The following is an 18,422-nucleotide window of genomic DNA, read 5'->3' on the forward strand; positions in this document are numbered from 1 at the left end:
ACGCTCATGGTATTTAGAGGGGGATTCTCCAGGGGCACACTATGCATCTTCAACCCCACAGAGAGATGACATAAAGTAAGAGATGAAAGGAAAATAAAAGGACAGAGAGAAAAGAGTGAACATCAGATACAAATAACCATAGGCACTATAGGCAGAATACTGATGGGAGTATAGTGATAAAGGAATAAAAGAGTGATATGGAGAAAAGAAAAAGATGCAATAAAAAGAAGCAAAAGGAGGATTTCTCTACAAAATATATACAGTATAGCTGTCCTCTTATACCCTTTGTCTGGCTTTGGTTTAATTTATCTCCCTGCTGATGCTGGGCAGGTGGAGTCCTTTCTGTTTCCTAACAATATATGACCAAAAGGATGACCAGCTATGGTCACAAAGTACAATGTGTGACATTTGAGGCAGATTTTTGTCTGGGTAGGAAATGAAGACGTAGAGGGTGTCTTATGGGAGGTGGCAGGAAAAGGAGAGGAGAGGAGAGGAGAGGAGAGGAGAGGAGAGGAGAGGAGAGGAGAGGAGAGGAGAGGAGAGTACCTTCCATCTCTGTCCCAATCATACACATCCACCTTGACTGTCCTGGTGAGAAGGGAAGACAAGAGAGAGAGACAGAGAGGTGAGATACAAGCGTGTGCAAACTGTGCATCATCGTGTGTGTGTGTGTGTGTGTGTGTGTGTGTGCGTGCGTGCGTGCGTGCGTGCGTGCGTGTGTGTGAAAAGGGTAATCGATAATTTACCCAATTATAAAGCAAGTGGTGTAGACGGGGTGACATATGAAACAATCAAAAGCACAAACTCATATACATGTAGGACTTTAACCCACATCTTTAATGTATGTCTGGAGAACAAGAGAGTACCCGACTCATGGAAAGGTGCCCTCGTTCACAGAATACCTAAAAAAGGTAACATCCCAGACGACCCGACTACATGGAGAGACGTATCCCTCCTCCCAACTGTGTACAAGGTGTTCATGAAATGCCTCCTCTCTCGCATCTTGCCACGGCTAGTGGAAAATAATATTCTGTCCACAACACAAAAGGCCTACATAGAGAGGCAAGGAATGAATGAACATGCCTTTTGCCTTAAGACCAGTATCGATGATTTTAAGAGTCATCCCGCTTTTACGCAGTGTTTTTAGATTTCCGTGACGCATTTGGAACCCTGGCGCACGACATTATGTTTAGATCCCTGGAGGAAATCCATCTGCCCCAGGTGTATATAGACATAGTCAAGGATGTCTATAAGGACTCATTTATCCAAGTGATATGTGGCAAAAGGCTCACGGACCCAATCCCCCTACAACTGGGCATAAAAACAGGCTGCCCGTGGAGCGCGGTGAACTTTGTGCTGGCAATCAATGGATGGCTACAATGGATGTGCCAGTGTGCGCCTTATGTGTATTCCCCCAACCCTGTGCAGGGGTACGCAGACGACGTGTTCGTATGTTCCCGACACGAGGGAGTAATAAAAGACATGCTTTCCAGGACTGACTCCTTCTTAGAGTGGTCTGGACTACAGGTGAAACAAGCTAAATTTGCTGTCTTTTATGAGAGGAGGAGCGGAGGTAATCGCTGGCATCATGCCAAATCAGACAAAATCCCATCATTCACAATAAGCAATGTACCAATCAGAGTCTATGCACGCCACGAAACTTACAGCTACCTCGGACACAAATGTAATGTCGCCGGGGAGTGGACAGCGCAAGTGGACGAGATTGCGGCAGATTACACGGCCAGGCTAGACGAAGACCTGATACATTTCTCTCCTCTCCCACTGGTTATGAAGCTGGAAGCGATTGGGCAGGTCGCCCTGTCCAAAATACAACATCTATTTTCCAATGTTCATATACCAAAGAAGGTACTGTATGACTTGAACAACAAAACTGTACAGCGAGTGAGAGAATGGTTTGGCCTGAGCACACACACAACCCGTGACTTCATATTCCACAGTAAACGGGAGGGAGGGCTCGGGATACCGAACATTGAATGGACATATATATCCACACGCCTTTCCCACCTATTAAACATGCTTAACAGTGACGATCGGGCAGTCAGAGAGCTCGCCAGAGCCTCGCTAATTCTCGATCTGGAGTGACGCAAGGTCCCCAAAACAAGAGACGCTTCCTCGGGTTCAAAAAGAAGCCCAGTGGTAAATTGGATACCAACACAACTGGTTTTGGTGTAAACTCTGACTGGCCTGATCTGAACGATCTGTGTAACTGGACTGGTGTCTCTTTGGAGTGGAAAGGAGCGGACAACGAGACGGTGCACGTCTCTGAATCTGTGATCACTGACCTGTCAATCAACGCTCGCGCAACAGTAAGCCGCGACGACGGAACAACAAGCGCGCTCCCTAACAACGGCTCGCGTGCGCATCTTCTAGCGCTCAGAGAGCAGCATAGAAACGGCGCTGGACAGGACTACGGCTGCAAGGGAAGCTTGCGTGCCTCCAATCAGCTGATCACTTTGTGTCCCACTCAATTCTAAAAAATGCAGCGATTGATGAGGACATTTTCATTTTCAAGTGCTGCCAACCAAACTGAATCTATCAATCTGGTATCCCAATAATCATGACCCTCACTGTCTACACCATGGACAGCATCAGACCACATAATCTATGTCTCATATATTAAACGGCTGTAATATCTACAAAGGACTGTATAATATTATAGCCAGGCATGACAGAATTGTGAACATTATTGCCAAAGATGTGTCACCTATGTTTCATTCCTCCGTTGTGTTTCACAAAAATTCCTGTGTGAAACCAGAAATGTTTCAATGCAATGACCCAACCGTGTTTGCAAATATAACTGCAAATACACCAGATGTCATTATAATTGACGAGAGCCGCAGAGAGGTTTTTCTATTGGAACTGAAGTTGGCTGTGCTTTTGATTCAAGTTTAGAGGAAGCTTTCCTTACTAAACAAGTAACATATCAACCATTAGTACAGACCATTATACAACTGGGCTATACATGTCAGCTCATTGTTTTTATATTTGGCAGCCTGGGCCATGTCCACAGGCTAGTGGTCAGAGGCTTGAGGATTATAGGGTTGTCCAAGTGTAAGGCAAAGCAGCTTGCAACATACTGTTCAATCTCTTCCATTATAGGCAGTCGGTCTATTTGGAGGAGAAGGTGTTTTTTGTACCCATGATTTACTTTCGGTGTTGGTAATATGACAGACTGCAGTGACCAATGTTGGCTGTGAATAAGTTCATGTGTTGCCTATATTCTGTACATTTAGGGCTTGTTTGGACTCAAGCGCTGAGACACGTGATGTTTCGAGTGCGTGGTATATCAGAAGCAACTGAAAATATTTGTGTCCTTGATAATGTATTTTATAAATGTGGACTCAAATAAAGAAATCGAAATGTGTGTGTGTGTGTGTGTGTGTGTGTGTGTGTGTGTGTGTGTGTGTGTGTGTGTGTGTGTGTGTGTGTGTGTGTGTGTGTGTGTGTGTGAGAGAGAGAGAAAGACAAGGAGTGAAGCAGATGGACAGAAAATTTAAGTTAATGAGAATGTAGCATTTTACAATGTAGGTATTTAGCAATTAAACAAGTTAAACACATACAGTAAATCAAATGCAAATGTGAACTAGAATCATACTGTATAGGTAAATCAAGAACCTATAGCATCGGTATAACAGTATCATCAAAAACACAATATCTGAATACCTTTGCATTTAAGACTGCATGGTCGTCAAGGCTTGGTCAAGTGTTACGGCCATGCAGTCTGAAGAGGCGAGTCTTCAGATTACAGCGGAAATTAGGCTCATTACTATTGGTTATCACGGTGTTGATAACAATTAAATTAGGCTAATTACTATTGGTTATCATGGTGTTGATAACAATTAAATTAGGCTCATTACTATTGGTTATCATGGTGTTGATAACAATTAAATTAGGCTAATTACTATTGGTTATCATGGTGTTGATAACAATTAAATTAGGCTCATTACTATTGGTTATCACGGTGTTGATAACAATTACTAATTGTTATCAACAGGGTGCACCAATTATGAAATGATGACCGATCTCCGACTGCGGATACCGATTCTGACCGATTCCAATATTATGCAGAGGACCACAATGGAAACAAGCCTAGGCCCTATAGGGGCTTGGCCCAATGCCTGTTAATAGAATAATAATAATAATAATAATAAAAAAAGTAAATAAGTGGGGGAGGTGAAAGCATCCGAGCCGGTGGCCTCAAACGATCTCATACAGGTTTTTATTCAGGCATATAAGCATGAGTCCAAAAGAGTAGTATCCAGTATTTATAATGCCCTGGTTTCAGCTAGGGTCAACTCCACAGAGTACATTAAAACTAATTGGGAAAAAGAGTTGGAGATTACCATCACATCAGAAGAATGGGCAAACATGTGCAATACACAAATTACATCCACCAATTCAAGAATGTGGAGAGAATTCTGTTGGAAGAACCTAATGAGATTTTTTATTACACCCAAAATTAAATCGAGACAACTGAAAACAGATCAGCCTTGCTGGAGACAGTGTGGCCACAAGGGAGCGGGCCACGCTCATATTTTCTGGTCTTGTCCTAAAATTCAGAAATACTGGCAGGACATCCATTCCACCTTGGAGACCATTCTGTGTTTTGAGATACTTCTGTCTGTTTCTTTTCTACTGTTGGGAAATATCCCTGAAGAGTTTCTAACACATGATAAATATTTAATCAAGATCCTCTTGGAAAAACTAACATTCATACTTAGACTACAAGATAAATTCTATAAAAAGTGGGAAAAGTGGAATCTCTTCTCTCAGCCTAGCGATATTGCAATTGGATTTCATTGAAAGTTTTTTGTAATATGAGAAATGCAGCCTTTTTTTTCCGTTTACTTTTTGTCTTTTTTCTTTCTGTATAGTCTTGTCAGTTGTGTATGTTTCTTCCTTCAATAAAAATTAAGTGAAAAAAAAAAAGAAAAAAAAAAGTAAATAAGTAAATAAAAAAAGAGTCTGTTTTCACTAATGAATGTCTATTGAATGAGATGTATTAAATGTAGAATTTAGCCATTGATGGTCACATTAGTATTGCGTCATCAATATATTTTTTTTATTTTGAGACCGATCCGATACCGATATGGTATTTTTATGGCCGATATGGCCGATTCGCTACCGATTATATTGTGCATCACTGGGCTGGCAGTGGCTCAGGGGTAGAGTTATTATTATTATTATATTGTGCATCACTGGGCTGGCAGTGGCTCAGGGGTAGAGTTATTATTATTATATTGTGCATCACTGGGGTGGCAGTGGCTCAGGGGTAGAGTTATTATTATTATATTGTGCATCACTGGGCTGGCAGTGGCTCAGGGGTAGAGTTATTATTATTATATTGTGCATCACTGGGGTGGCAGTGGCTCAGGGGTAGAGTGGCAGCATGGGGTGGCAGTGGCTCAGGGGTAGAGTGGGGTGGCAGTGGCTCAGGGGTAGAGTGGGGTGGCAGTGGCTCAGGGGTAGAGTGGGCTGGCAGTGGCTCAGGGGTAGAGTGGGGTGGCAGTGGCTCAGGGGTAGAGTGGGGTGGCAGTGGCTCAGGGGTAGAGTGGCAGCATCACTGGGGTGGCAGTGGCTCAGGGGTAGAGTGGGGTGGCAGTGGCTCAGGGGTAGAGTGGCAGCATCACTGGGGTGGCAGTGGCTCAGGGGTAGAGTGGGGTGGCAGTGGCTCAGGGGTAGAGTGGGGTGGCAGTGGCTCAGGGGTAGAGTGGCAGCATCACTGGGGTGGCAGTGGCTCAGGGGTAGAGTGGGGTGGCAGTGGCTCAGGGGTAGAGAGGCAGCATCACTGGGGTGGCAGTGGCTCAGGGGTAGAGTGGGGTGGCAGTGGCTCAGGGGTAGAGTGGCAGCATGGAAACCGTGAAACTCAAGTGTCCTTGAGAAAGACGCTGAACCCCTAATTGCTCCCGATGTGCAGGTTGGTGCCTTGCATGGTGTCCTCCACCATCAGTGGATGAATGGGTGAATGTAATGCACAATCTATGTAAAGCACCAATTGGATAAAGGTGCTATATAAACAACAATTTTGTCTCCAATCATGACAACTATAAAATAAAGAAAATTCATAGATAATAATGAATTTCTATCAATTAAAAAGATTATCACATCTTTTCAGTTTGATCAGTTTTTGCCATGTTTGATGAAAAAAGCTCGACAGCGCGAGTCTGCAGTGTTCATAACATAACTGTGAAGTGTCACTTAGTGCACTGTCTCTCTCTCTCTCTCTCCCTCTCACCCACACACTCACGCTGTCTTTCTCGGGTGCGGCTGTCCAGAGGCAAAATGCATTTAACTATCCAATTCCAACCCGATGATAATAATAATTGTTTTGGGAATGCTATAAGATTATGAAAATACACAGGGCTATGGGGGTGTTGATAATACATTTTGATTGCATAAACGTTTGATTTACTTCAAAACAAATTAAATTTCATAACTGTACAAACACGATAGATAGATGGGTGCGTGCGTGCCTCAGTGGCTTGCCTCCGCGTTGATTCCAATAACACCAGTGCTGGCCTGACACAGCACGCACGGCCGACTGCTGGCATTATTCTGACCACCACGGACCAGTACACTTACAACAGCTCCCAGCATGCTCCCAGCTAAATGCTCAGTGTTAAATGAACACACACCCAGAGACATAATCACTCTTGCATAATTACAAGCGGCTGGTGTTTGCACACAGGCGTAGAACATAAAAAATAGTTTGCAATATTGCATCAGATCAGTTAATTGGCCCAATAAGTGATTACATGGATTTTATTTTTAGTGCCATTTAGCTCATACATGCATGCTGCTACCAGGAAGAAACAGACAGACATGAATAAGATAAATATATGTTAGTCTTTGTGCTGATCTCTTGTTTTAGTTGGCCTGCAAGTAACACAACAAATTCCTTATTTATCAATGGATGGAGACATTGTGTGTTTATAAAGGCTACAGATACAGTACAGTACATGCATGAGTATACGCATTCAACCACAACAACTTCCACGTTCCCTCTGACTTCTCTGCATGGTCCTACCTGTGAAAGTCTCCATTGCAGAGGGCTCGCACAGGAATGGTGAATGGTTGCCAAACTGGGTTCAGGTTGTTTTTGATCACCTCGGTCTTGTGACAGATGGTGAACCTGCAAGCACACAGAATACATCGTTCAACGCTGTGAACATGACAAACGCAATAGGACCCATCTGGATGGCTGTGCCGTTTCACTCAAATACCCTGGATCAACCCGGTATTGCAGGTGGCATGAATTATACAGTACATAAATGGTGTACCCATACCAATCACTGCTGGCTGTAAAATTATGGGCGCACACTTTAAAAACTCCTCAAAGAGCAGATTGTGTTGAGCTAGCAGCTTCTCAGTAGCTGTTGGAAACTAGTGTTGTTGTCCATATAGTTGTCACAGTCCCAGGCAGGGCTGTGGTTTTCTTGTCTGTCTCCGTCTTGTCAGTGTCTGTTCTATGTGTGGGCGTGTGTGTGGGCGTAGGCTTGGCTCCATTTACCATTTGGCTCACCCGTTTCCAGTCCCTTCATCCCCATCTACGCTCCTGCCTGCCATCAGCTCATCATCTCCAGCCTATAAAGACCCGGCCTTCCCACATCACCAGCGCCAGATTGTTAAATCAACCACAGTGGTAGTAGACTTTCTAGCCAGTATACGCCAGTGTTTGTTCCCAGTGAACTTCAGTTTTCTTGTGTTTTCTAGTGATTTCGTTTTTGCATTTTGCCTGTTCTCACCGCTCTCCTCTCCTCCTCCTCAGACCACACCTGCCTGCCTGCCTGCCTGCCAGCCCTTGCTCTGACCAGCCTGTTTGCTCTGCTCTGCCTGCCAGTTTGTTTTTCAATAAACACCCTTGAACTGTCGAACTTTTGTCTGTGTCTGCATTTGGGTCCGCCAGTTCTCGGTACCGTGACAGAACAATCTGGCCAGAATGGACCCAGCAGACTATGACAGAGTTAAGGAGGCCATTATCAAACAGGGGCAGTGTTTGGGAACTCACGAGCAAATGCTAAAGTCTCTCATGGATAGCGTGGCTGAGATCTCAAACCAACTGACTGCCATCAGCCACACACCTCCACCTCAGCTCCATCAACAACCTGCTGCTGACGCTGTTGCTCAAATGCTTCCAGTCGCTCCTGCTGCAGAGCCCCATATTCCTCCACCTGCAAAGTACTCTGGTAATCCAAATACTTGTCGTCAGTTTGTTACTCAAATCCAGCTAGTTTTCAATGCTCAGCCTTCTCGATTCACTTATGAGGCAGCTAAAATTGCTTATGTAGCCAGCCTATTGGAGGGGCCTCCTCTCAGCTATTTTAATGCTTTGCATGAGCAGGATTCACCTGCTGTTCAGACTTTTGCCCTGTTCACTGCTGAGTTAAAACTTATTTATGATCATCCAATTAGAGGGCAGCAGGCTGGTCAACAACTGTTAAGACTTCGGCAGGGCAGGCGAACGGTGAGAGAGTTTGCCAGTGAGTTCAGAGCTTTAGCGATTGAGTCAGGGTGGAATGAGCCGGCACTGCTAACCGCCTTTCAGAGTGGGCTCACCCGCAGCGTTGGCAGAGAGATGGCCTTGAGGAAGGAACAGCCTTCCCTGGATGAGGCAATTACCACTGCCATCAAGATGTCGGACCAGATGGCTCAGTGGCAGGCAGAACCCTCTCCACCTAGTCCTACAGCGCCCTCTGTCGGAGGAAACTACAGAGCCCCGCCTGCTGAGTTTGGACGTCCTCCTCCTCCTGCTGAGTTTTCTGGGGAAGAACCTATGCAATTGGGCCGGGCCCATCTCACACCAGATGAACGCCTCCGCCGAAGGAAGATGGGGGTGTGTTTTTACTGTGGCCAGCCAAACCACCACATCGCCACATGTCCTACACGGCCAAAAGAGATGACTCATCAGTAGCAGTGGGGGTTCTGGTGAGTCATGTTTCATATTCCCCCAAAACCCGATCCCGTATGGAATTTCATGCCACTCTTAGTTTGCATACTCAGTCATTGTCACTGCTTGCTCTTGTTGATTCAGGGGCAGACGAAAGCTTCCTAGACATGTCTGTAGTTTCCCAGTTGGGCATTTCACTTGAACCACTCACCTCACCTATGCAAGCTAATGCTCTCAATGGCAATCCTCTGGCCCGTGTGACTCACCGTACCGAACCCGTCCACCTCCTTGTGTCCGGTAATCATCATGAACAAATTCAGTTCTATGTCATTTCCTCTCCTAATGTACCTATCGTTCTAGGTCAGCCATGGCTACAACTACACAATCCACATATTGACTGGGCGGCAGGCAAGGTGGTGAGCTGGAGTCCGTATTGTCTCTCAACCTGCTTACGGTCTGCTCGTTCACCATCTGAGGGTGCCAGCTCCCCAGCTATTATGGAGCCTCCAGACCTTTCTGGTGTTCCTGCTGAATACCATAACCTTGGAGAGGTTTTCAGTAAGCAACGTGCCCTATCATTACCACCGCACCGCCCGTATGACTGTGCCATCAACCTGCATGAAGGGGCTCCACTGCCTACTAGTCGTCTCTACAACGTGTCTCGCCCAGAGAGAGAGAGCATGGAGAAATACATCCACGAGTCATTGGCAGCTGGCATCATTCGGCCCTCTTCTTCCCCAGTTGGCGCTGGGTTCTTCTTCGTGGGTAAGAAAGATGGTTCATTACGCCCCTGCATTGACTATCGAGGCCTCAATGACATCACTGTTAAAAACAAATATCCATTACCATTGCTGGCATCCGCTTTTGAGCCCATTCAGGAGGCAACTATTTTTTCCAAGCTAGACCTGCGTAATGCATACCACCTTGTTCGTATCCGGGCTGAAGATGAGTGGAAGACCGCTTTTAAGACACCCATCGGCCATTTTGAATATCTTGTCATGCCATTTGGGCTCACTAATGCTCCAGGTGTATTCCAGGCACTGGTCAATGATGTCCTCCGTGACCTAATCAACCGTACTGTGTTTGTTTACCTAGATGACATCCTGATTTACTCCCGCAACCATGAGGAACACGTGGTGCATGTCCGACAAGTGTTGCAGCGTCTTTTGGAGAACCAGCTCTTTGTTAAAGCAGAGAAATGTGAATTCCATGTCCAGTCTACCACATTCCTCGGGTTCATCGTTGAGAATGGCCAGGTGAAGGCGGACCCTGAGAAGGTGCAGGCGGTGGAGAACTGGCCTCGACCCGCATCTTTAAAGCATCTTCAACGGTTCCTTGGTTTTGCCAACTTCTACAGAAGGTTCATCAGAAACTACAGCAGTGTTGCAGCACCCCTTAACAAGCTGACATCCTCGTTGACTCCTTTTACCTGGAACGCGGAGGCTGAGGCTGCGTTTAAGGAGTTGAAGAGGCGGTTCACCACGGCACCGGTTCTCGTCCACCCTGACTCATCCCGTCAGTTTGTCGTAGAAGTCGACGCTTCAGACACCGGGGTGGGGGCAATCCTGTCCCAGAGGTCCGCTACAGATGGGAAGCTCCATCCCTGTGCCTTCTATTCTTATCTTTTGAACTCTGCTGAGCGCAACTATGATGTGGGGAACAGGGAGCTGTTGGCTGTGAAGCTCGCCTTGGAGGAATGGAGGCACTGGCTGGAGGGTGCTGAACATCCGTTCATTGTGTGGACAGACCATAAGAATCTTGCTTACATCCAGTCTGCGAAGCGCCTCAACTCCCGCCAGGCTCGATGGGCCCTGTATTTTGGTCGGTTCCGCTTCACCCTGACTTACCGTCCTGGTTCTCGTAACTTGAAGGCGGATTCCCTGTCACGCCAGTTCTCCACTGAAGGATCCACTGGCCAGCCGGAGTCGATCCTTCCCTCTTCCTGTGTGGTGGCAGCTGTGATGTGGGAGATTGAGTCACTGGTGCGAGAGGCTCAACGGGTCCAACCGGATCCAGGCAACGGACCCGCAAACCGTCTCTTCGTCCCCTAGTCTGTTCGCTCGCGGGTCCTCCTCTGGGCACATGCTTCCCGCTTTGCCTGCCATCCAGGGGTCGGCCGCACTCTGTCTCTCCTCAAACGGCACTTCTGGTGGACCTCCATTGCCCGTGACACCCGTGCTTTTGTGTCTGCTTGCGCTGTGTGCGCTCGTGGGAAAGCTTCTCATCAGCCGCCTGCTGGCTTGCTCCGTCCTCTGCCTGTACCTAGTCGACCCTGGTCGCACATGGCTTTGGACTTCGTCACGGGTCTTCCTCCATCCCAAGGCAACACGGTCATTCTGACTATTGTGGACAGATTCTCTAAGGCTGTGCATTTTGTGGCTCTCCCTAAACTGCCCACATCGCTTGAAACAGCTGACCTCCTTGCTTACCATGTCTTTCGGCTCCATGGCGTCCCTGTGGATATTGTTTCCGACAGGGGACCCCAGTTCATCTCACATGTATGGAGGGCTTTCTGTCGTGCCCTCGGAGCATCTGTGAGTCTATCTTCTGGTTACCACCCACAAACTAACGGACAGACAGAGCGAGCCAACCAGGACCTAGAAGCTGCACTGCGTTGTGTGGCGGCCAAGAATCCCTCCTCCTGGAGCACCCACCTGCTGTGGATCGAATACGCCCACAATTCTGACCTGTGCTGCCACGGGCAAGTCTCCATTTGAGGGTTCTTTGGGGTACCAGCCACCTCTCTTTCCAGCCGAGGAGGATGACATCGCCGTCCCATCGGTTCAGGCTCACCTACGACGCTGTCGCAAGGTGTGGAAGGATGCACGAGCTGCCTTGCTCAGTTCCGTGGAACGGAACAGAAAGTTTGCCGATCGCCATCGGACCCCAGCCCCCACGTACCAGCCAGGTCAGCGTGTGTGGCTGTCTACTAAGGACCTCCCCCTGAAGACTGATTCAAGGAAGCTCTCCCCCCGTTATGTGGGTCCTTATGAGGTGCTCTCCATCATCAACCCTTCGACTGTCAAGCTCAGGCTCCCTCGTCACATGAAGATCCACCCCACCTTCCATGTCTCTCTGTTGAAACCGGTGTTGACGAGTCCGCTGTCTCCTCCGGATGCGCCCCCTCCTCCCCCCCGTATCATTGACGACCATCCAGCGTACACCGCCCGGCGGCTGCTAGACGTGCGTCGCAGAGGGAAGGGATTCCAGTACCTGGTTGATTGGGAGGGCTATGGTCCTGAGGAGAGATGTTGGGTACCACGTCGCTTCATTCTGGATCCATCCCTAATCACCGATTACCATCAGCAACACCCTGACAAGCCTGGTGGAACTCCTGGAGGCGTTCCGTGAGGGGGGGGCACTGTCAAAGTCCCAGGCAGGGCTGTGGTTTTCTTGTTTGTCTCTGTCTTGTCAGTGTCTGTTCTATGTGTGGGCGTAGGCTTGGCTCCATTTACCATTTGGCTCACCTGTTTCCAGTCCCTTCATCCCCATCTACGCTCCTGCCTGCCATCAGCTCATCATCTCCAGCCTATAAAGACCACATCACCAGTGCCAGATTGTTAAATCAACCACAGTGGTAGTAGACTTTCTAGCCAGTATACGCCAGTGTTTGTTCCCAGTGAACTTCAGTTTTCTTGTGTTTTCTAGTGATTTAGTTTTTGCATTTTGCCTGTTCTCACCGCTCTCCTCTCCTCCTCCTCAGACCACACCTGCCTGCCTGCCTGCCTGCCTGCCAGCCCTTGCTCTGACCAGCCTGTTTGCTCTGCTCTGCCTGCCTGCCAGTTTGTTTTTCAATAAACACCCTTGAACTGTCGAACTTTTGTCTGTGTCTGCATTTGGGTCCGCCAGTTCTCGGTACCGTGACAATAGTGGCCAGGGTAACAAGAAGACTCACCCCGGTGCGTGCCCGTTTTTCCTCCCGGAATTTTCCCCAGTGAGGGGGATAACTTTGTAATATGCTATTGGCTGTTTGTATTCTTTTTGGAAGAATATAAAAAGATACTCCTGTGGAAAGGCTATATTATATTACTTATATTGACCCTATAAACAATTTAGTATTATTTAGTATATGTAAGGTTTTGCCCCCTCAAATGGTACCTCGTCAGATAATCCCCACATAGCCTACAACAACTTCTGTGAACAGACTTCACTGTAGTAGCTTTTCATAAATTATATTTGTACAGCTGTCTGCTGTCATGAAAGTTTATAGTTAGAGAAATTCAAAATCCAGCCGTCTGCTGTCCAGCCTCTGCCACCCCTCACTGGGGAAAATTCTGGGAGGAAAACAGAAACGGGGTGAGTCTTCGTGTATTCGTGGCCAGCAGGCCAACACACTGAACTTGGCTCAACAACTGACAGATGGGCGGTATATTGCAAATGAAGACACACACACTTGCACTCACACAAACACACTTACGTCCCGTCCTCGTTGCTGCGGTAGAAGACCAAAAAGGGATCCGACTTGCCAAAGAAGTCTTTCTTGTCCAGCTTGTTGGCACACAACTGCATGGTAGCTATATCCTGTGAGAACAAGACAAATATAGTTCCTGGTTACCATGAAGTTAAGCATTTATTTAAGAATTAGTGTCTGAGCTCAATAGAAAGCTGAATATACAACTGAATCTAGCACTATACTTGTTATAATCTGAAATAACTGAAATATAAATGTGGCAAATTATAATTAAAAAACATCATTCATGATTAATAATAAAAACTACCTAGAAAATACTGTTTCTGAAGAAACGGTGTGGGCACGCTTAGAATGTTGATAGTATTAATTATTGATGGTGTTAAAAGTATTTAAGTATAGTGTTACATGTTTTAAATTTAATGTAAATGTTTTTTAATCTCATTTGTGAAAATAGACACAGGCTAATAAGGCTTGTGAACATTTTAAGAAACCTTATTTGACTCTTTAAATTCCAGAACACGTAATTGCATACCAAGTCTTAATCCTGAGGCTCATTTGATTAAACACTAAGCATACCATTGTCCTCATACTTCATACTTGAGGATTGTTGAATATTAAGTGACATTTTTAATTATACAATATTGCAGAGTTATAGTACAATACTATAATAAAAAACAAATCCTGATCCAAATCCTCAATCTCATATATTACATTAGACTTGGTTATTATCAAGAGATAAATGTAGAATATTAATTGGAAGTGGAACAACTGGCCCCCATGGGGTCTCTCAAAAGTCAGCATGGGTTTCTTGGCCTTGAGGAATATATAGTTGCATTGACAAATGTTTGGTATTTCACACAGACACCAATCCATTGAGAAATTTCGTAGGCGTATTTCTCCACAGAATGTGCCCAGTGAACCATTATTAATAAATGTGAATGTCTGCTTTAAGCTACACACTCAGCAAATATCTGGGACCCACCAGGCTAATGTTACTTGCCATGCCATAGTTTAGACTTCAGTGTGATTTCCGGAACTCTCCTCACATCCATAATGTATGATGTAATCCATATTGTACAAAATAACATGCCAATAATTTAATTCACTGCTATGGAGCTTCTATCTATGAGAACTGTGTGTGTGTGTGTGTGTGTGTGTGTGTGTGTGTGTGTGTGTGTGTGTGTGTGTGTGTGTGTGTGCGTGCATGCGTGCGTGCGTCAGTGTGTGCATATGTTGACATTGTGATTGCATTTGCGTTTGTGTGTGTGGTGTACGTGCACACTGTGGTATCTCCCTTTGATTGGGAGAGTCTAATTATTTACCCACCGTGCAAGAAAAAAACTACTTCCTGAATAATTCATGAGAATCTGTCATAATTACTTCGAGTGGTAAATCACCTTCTCCGTTGTTATGACAGACGCTGACAAATGAAATGAAAAGGCGAAAAGGACACATTTCTATATGATTACCGTACATACCATACTTTATTTTTTACCTAAATTAATGATCGAAGTCAGGGGGTCACTCTACATCGGTCATCCAATGCTGACGCTCGCTGAGAATGCCCTTTCACGTATCATGTTGATGATGATGAATGATCAGAACTCATTTCACACCCAATTAGCAGTGGTGGACAATAACTAAGGTCACATTCATACCAGAGAGCTTTGCTGCGATTAAAACGAATCCTGCTGCACATTGTCAGAAAGTGCGCTTCGTTTGGCAGGTGTGAAGGCTCATTACAATCAGAAACCTTTACTTGTAGTTGAGTAACATTTGACCGGGAGTATCTATAATTTGACTGAAGTCGCCTAGTAGGGTTGAGCACTTGCCTATCGTCTATGCCTAGACACTGCCTATCAACTTGCAAATCGGACAGTGCTGTTTTCAGACTGAAATCTTCTAGGTCCCGGTCCTATTCACTTTGTTACTGATCTGTCTGTCTGTGTCTGTGTCTGTGTCTGTGTCTGTGTCTGTGCGTACGTAGCAGCAGAGCAAGGTGTCATCTGAATCTGAATGATACCAACCCTGCAGTTACTGAGCTCCTCAGCTGTGAAGATGATGCTTCCACACTTCTTCCCAGGGATCCCACTTGGAGAGAGAGAGAGAGAGAGAGAATTATGTCAGTGATAATTCACTCTGTTGGGCAAAGAAGTCAACCGGTATTACTGCACTGTCCAGTTCTATGATGGAACGCCCTGGATTCAAACCCCACGTGGGCACATTGGACATCCTCCTTTGGCTGAATGGAAGCTCCCTTGACCAGGAGGGATTCCCCTTTAAATGAGTGGTAGATATTTGGTTTTCCATGCCATGGTTAGAATCCAGGTGGACACAAATGCACGCACAGACACGCTCACCCACGCACGCACGCACGCACACACACACGTAATCAATGGCAATGCAGCTGCTGGTATTATTGCAGCCCGTCACTCTGCATTATAGTGACTAATCACACAAACTGTGACAAAGGTGCTGACCCCAAATTCTCAGTTTCTCAGCAGGCACAATTATCCAAAAGCGGATGGATGGAGGCAAGGAGAGAGGCATCTCCTTCACATGAAGGCACATTGCCAATATCTCGTCACTGTTCAATTCCTATAAACCCTAACACACTAATTGGTCTCTGGGGGAATATTGGACAATCTGTTCAGTGATTCAAGGTAATCTCCTTAATTATAATACAATTGGATTTAGATGAATAAATGTGCTCTGTGTGTGTGTGTGTGTGTGTGTGTGTGTGTGTGTGTGTGTGTGTGTGTATATATATATATATATATATATATGTATATATTCAAATCATTTCTTATTATTTTTTAGCGAGGCAGAGACAGGGAATCCCCTATTATTGAGGCTTGGCACCAGTAGTACTCGAGTTATTTAAACTAGTGTTTAAATATCTTTAAATTGCTATTACACTCATTATGATGAGAGGAAGGCTACAAGATGCTTGTATTTTTGGTAAGCACGTGGCCGCAATGCATTTCAAACTACAGGTAAACATAAGACCATGCCAGAAAAAATGCAACTTATCTTCCATTGATTCATCTCTTAGGAGACCCTATTGTATAGCAGGCTGTTAGTGGGCGGGCGATTTTCATTGTGTGCATGAAATTGATTATGGGGATTGTGTCATTTTTAATGACACAATCCCCTTGTGTAATGTGGTATGCCATTCAAATTGTCCATTTATGTTGCATGCATGTAGTCTCACTACACCCTGAGTGGCATTAGTTTGAGTAGGCACTCTCTCTAGGGCGCCTCAGTAGCTCACCTGGGAGAGCGGGTAACATATCAAGGCATGACAGTCCTTGCCACAGCCGGGGGCCCAGGCTTCATGGACCCAAGACCTTTTGCTGTCATTCCCTCTCTCTCACTCCTATCCTGTCTCTCTTCTCATTGGCACTGTCTAATAAGCAGAAAATGCTTTTTTTTTGTATTACAGTACAAAAGTTGTTGTTATGGCTCTTTCTTATAAGCAGGTGATGGTGGAATTGTGATACAAAATACAGAGGAACATACAACAAACACCCATGTCACATGTGTAGACACAAACACATGTTTATGTCTACAAACACAAATACACGCACGCATGAAACACACTATATGTACGCACACAGGTATTATATAGATTTTCCACTGTTTAAGTATGAGTCTTGATGACTATTTTTTATGTATTTGATGTATTGTTTTTGTTCATGCCTACTATAAATCTAAAAGTCTAAAAGCTCTGGATTAAGAGTGTCTGCTAAATGCCTAAATTGTAAATTGCATGCACGAAACGCACACATGCATGCACAGAGATGACAGCCTCCTTGTGCAACTTTTTCTAGTGCCCTTGAACTATTGAACCGGTTTAGCCTCTTAGTTGAGAGTCTGGGCATCGATGTCTCTAATTTTCTTCCACAGCTGCAACTATGACAGCAATGTTACTGCACAGACTGTCAATGAAGACATACTGTACATGTACACGCACGGATGCACTGCACGCACAGTCTCACAGCAGGCTCTTGGGACAGTCGCATGGATGAGCCTGGCTAGATTTAAGAGGTATATAAACTCAAACCTCGTTCATTTAAACTAGATTTAATCACAATTATGCTTGTATAACCTTCTCTGATCAATCAGGTCCTCCTTCATGTCATTGACAAGGAGCGTTGATGTTGATGTATGAGGCTCTGTCTGATTGCAAGCCGTCCATTAATGACTTTTTGCACGTTCCACTGAGACCTTGATCTGACATTCACACACAGTTCAGCAGGGATATTAGTTTCAAAGGCAAAACTGGTTTAGATGTTTATTATAGATTTTACACACATTCCGCTTTCTTTGGCGCGCACACGCACACGCACACACGCACACACACACACACACACACACACACACACACACACACACACACACACACACACACACACACACACAGTGAGGATCTTCTACAGACGTGTAAGGACTGGTAAAATGTCCTTTCATTGTATATCGTTGTGAGAAAGTCTGGTACTCATAAAAGTAGAATGACAAGAGTACACACAGAAGCAAATCAACCACACACCTTGTCAGAGATGGGCAGTATTTGAATATTTTGTAATTTGTATTTCGCTGGGATGGAAGAAATTAGATGTATTTTGTATTTAGATACATTTTTTGACCCAGTATTTGTATTTTGTTGTATCAAATTACATTTTCAATGTATTTTGCCCATCTCTGCACCTTGTTGTATTTGAAATACATGTATTTGAAATACATATTTGAAATACTTTTTTTGTATTTTGTAATTTGTATTTCGCTGGGATGGAAGATGTATTTTGTATTTTGTATTTAGATACATTTTTTGACCCAGTATTTGTATTTTGTATCAAAATACATTTTCAATGTATTTTGCCCATCTCTGCACCTTGTTGTCCTAATACACACACACACACACACACACACACACACACACACACACAGTGTGTGTTGTTTATATATAGGATAAGAGTAGAGTGGTTCACTGTAAAGCCCTAATAAACCTGTTAGAGACTGGTTTGACATTGAATTATTTAGATAGGGGTCCATTACGAGCACTTCAGTGCAGCCCACATGTTTGCAATTGGATAGCATAAA

At 45.2% G+C, this 18,422-nt stretch overlaps 1 protein-coding gene across 1 annotated transcript in view; it reads right to left on the reverse strand.

The window, feature by feature from the left end:
* The window catches only part of LOC310863045 (copine-9-like), a gene marked incomplete at both ends in the record, with an annotated part of 102,030 nt that overhangs the window by 20,325 nt on the left and 63,283 nt on the right, over nt 1–18,422 (reverse strand). Inside the window, 4 exons of the mRNA XM_083771169.1 lie at nt 547–588; nt 7,049–7,153; nt 13,326–13,429; nt 15,347–15,410. Coding sequence (XP_083627295.1) covers nt 547–588; nt 7,049–7,153; nt 13,326–13,429; nt 15,347–15,410 — 315 coding nt within the window. The remainder of the gene's footprint in view (nt 1–546; nt 589–7,048; nt 7,154–13,325; nt 13,430–15,346; nt 15,411–18,422) is intronic.

Source organism: Protomyctophum parallelum (assembly GCF_964188405.1).
Source record: "Protomyctophum parallelum genome assembly, chromosome: 8".
NCBI classification, from domain to species: domain Eukaryota; kingdom Metazoa; phylum Chordata; class Actinopteri; order Myctophiformes; family Myctophidae; genus Protomyctophum; species Protomyctophum parallelum.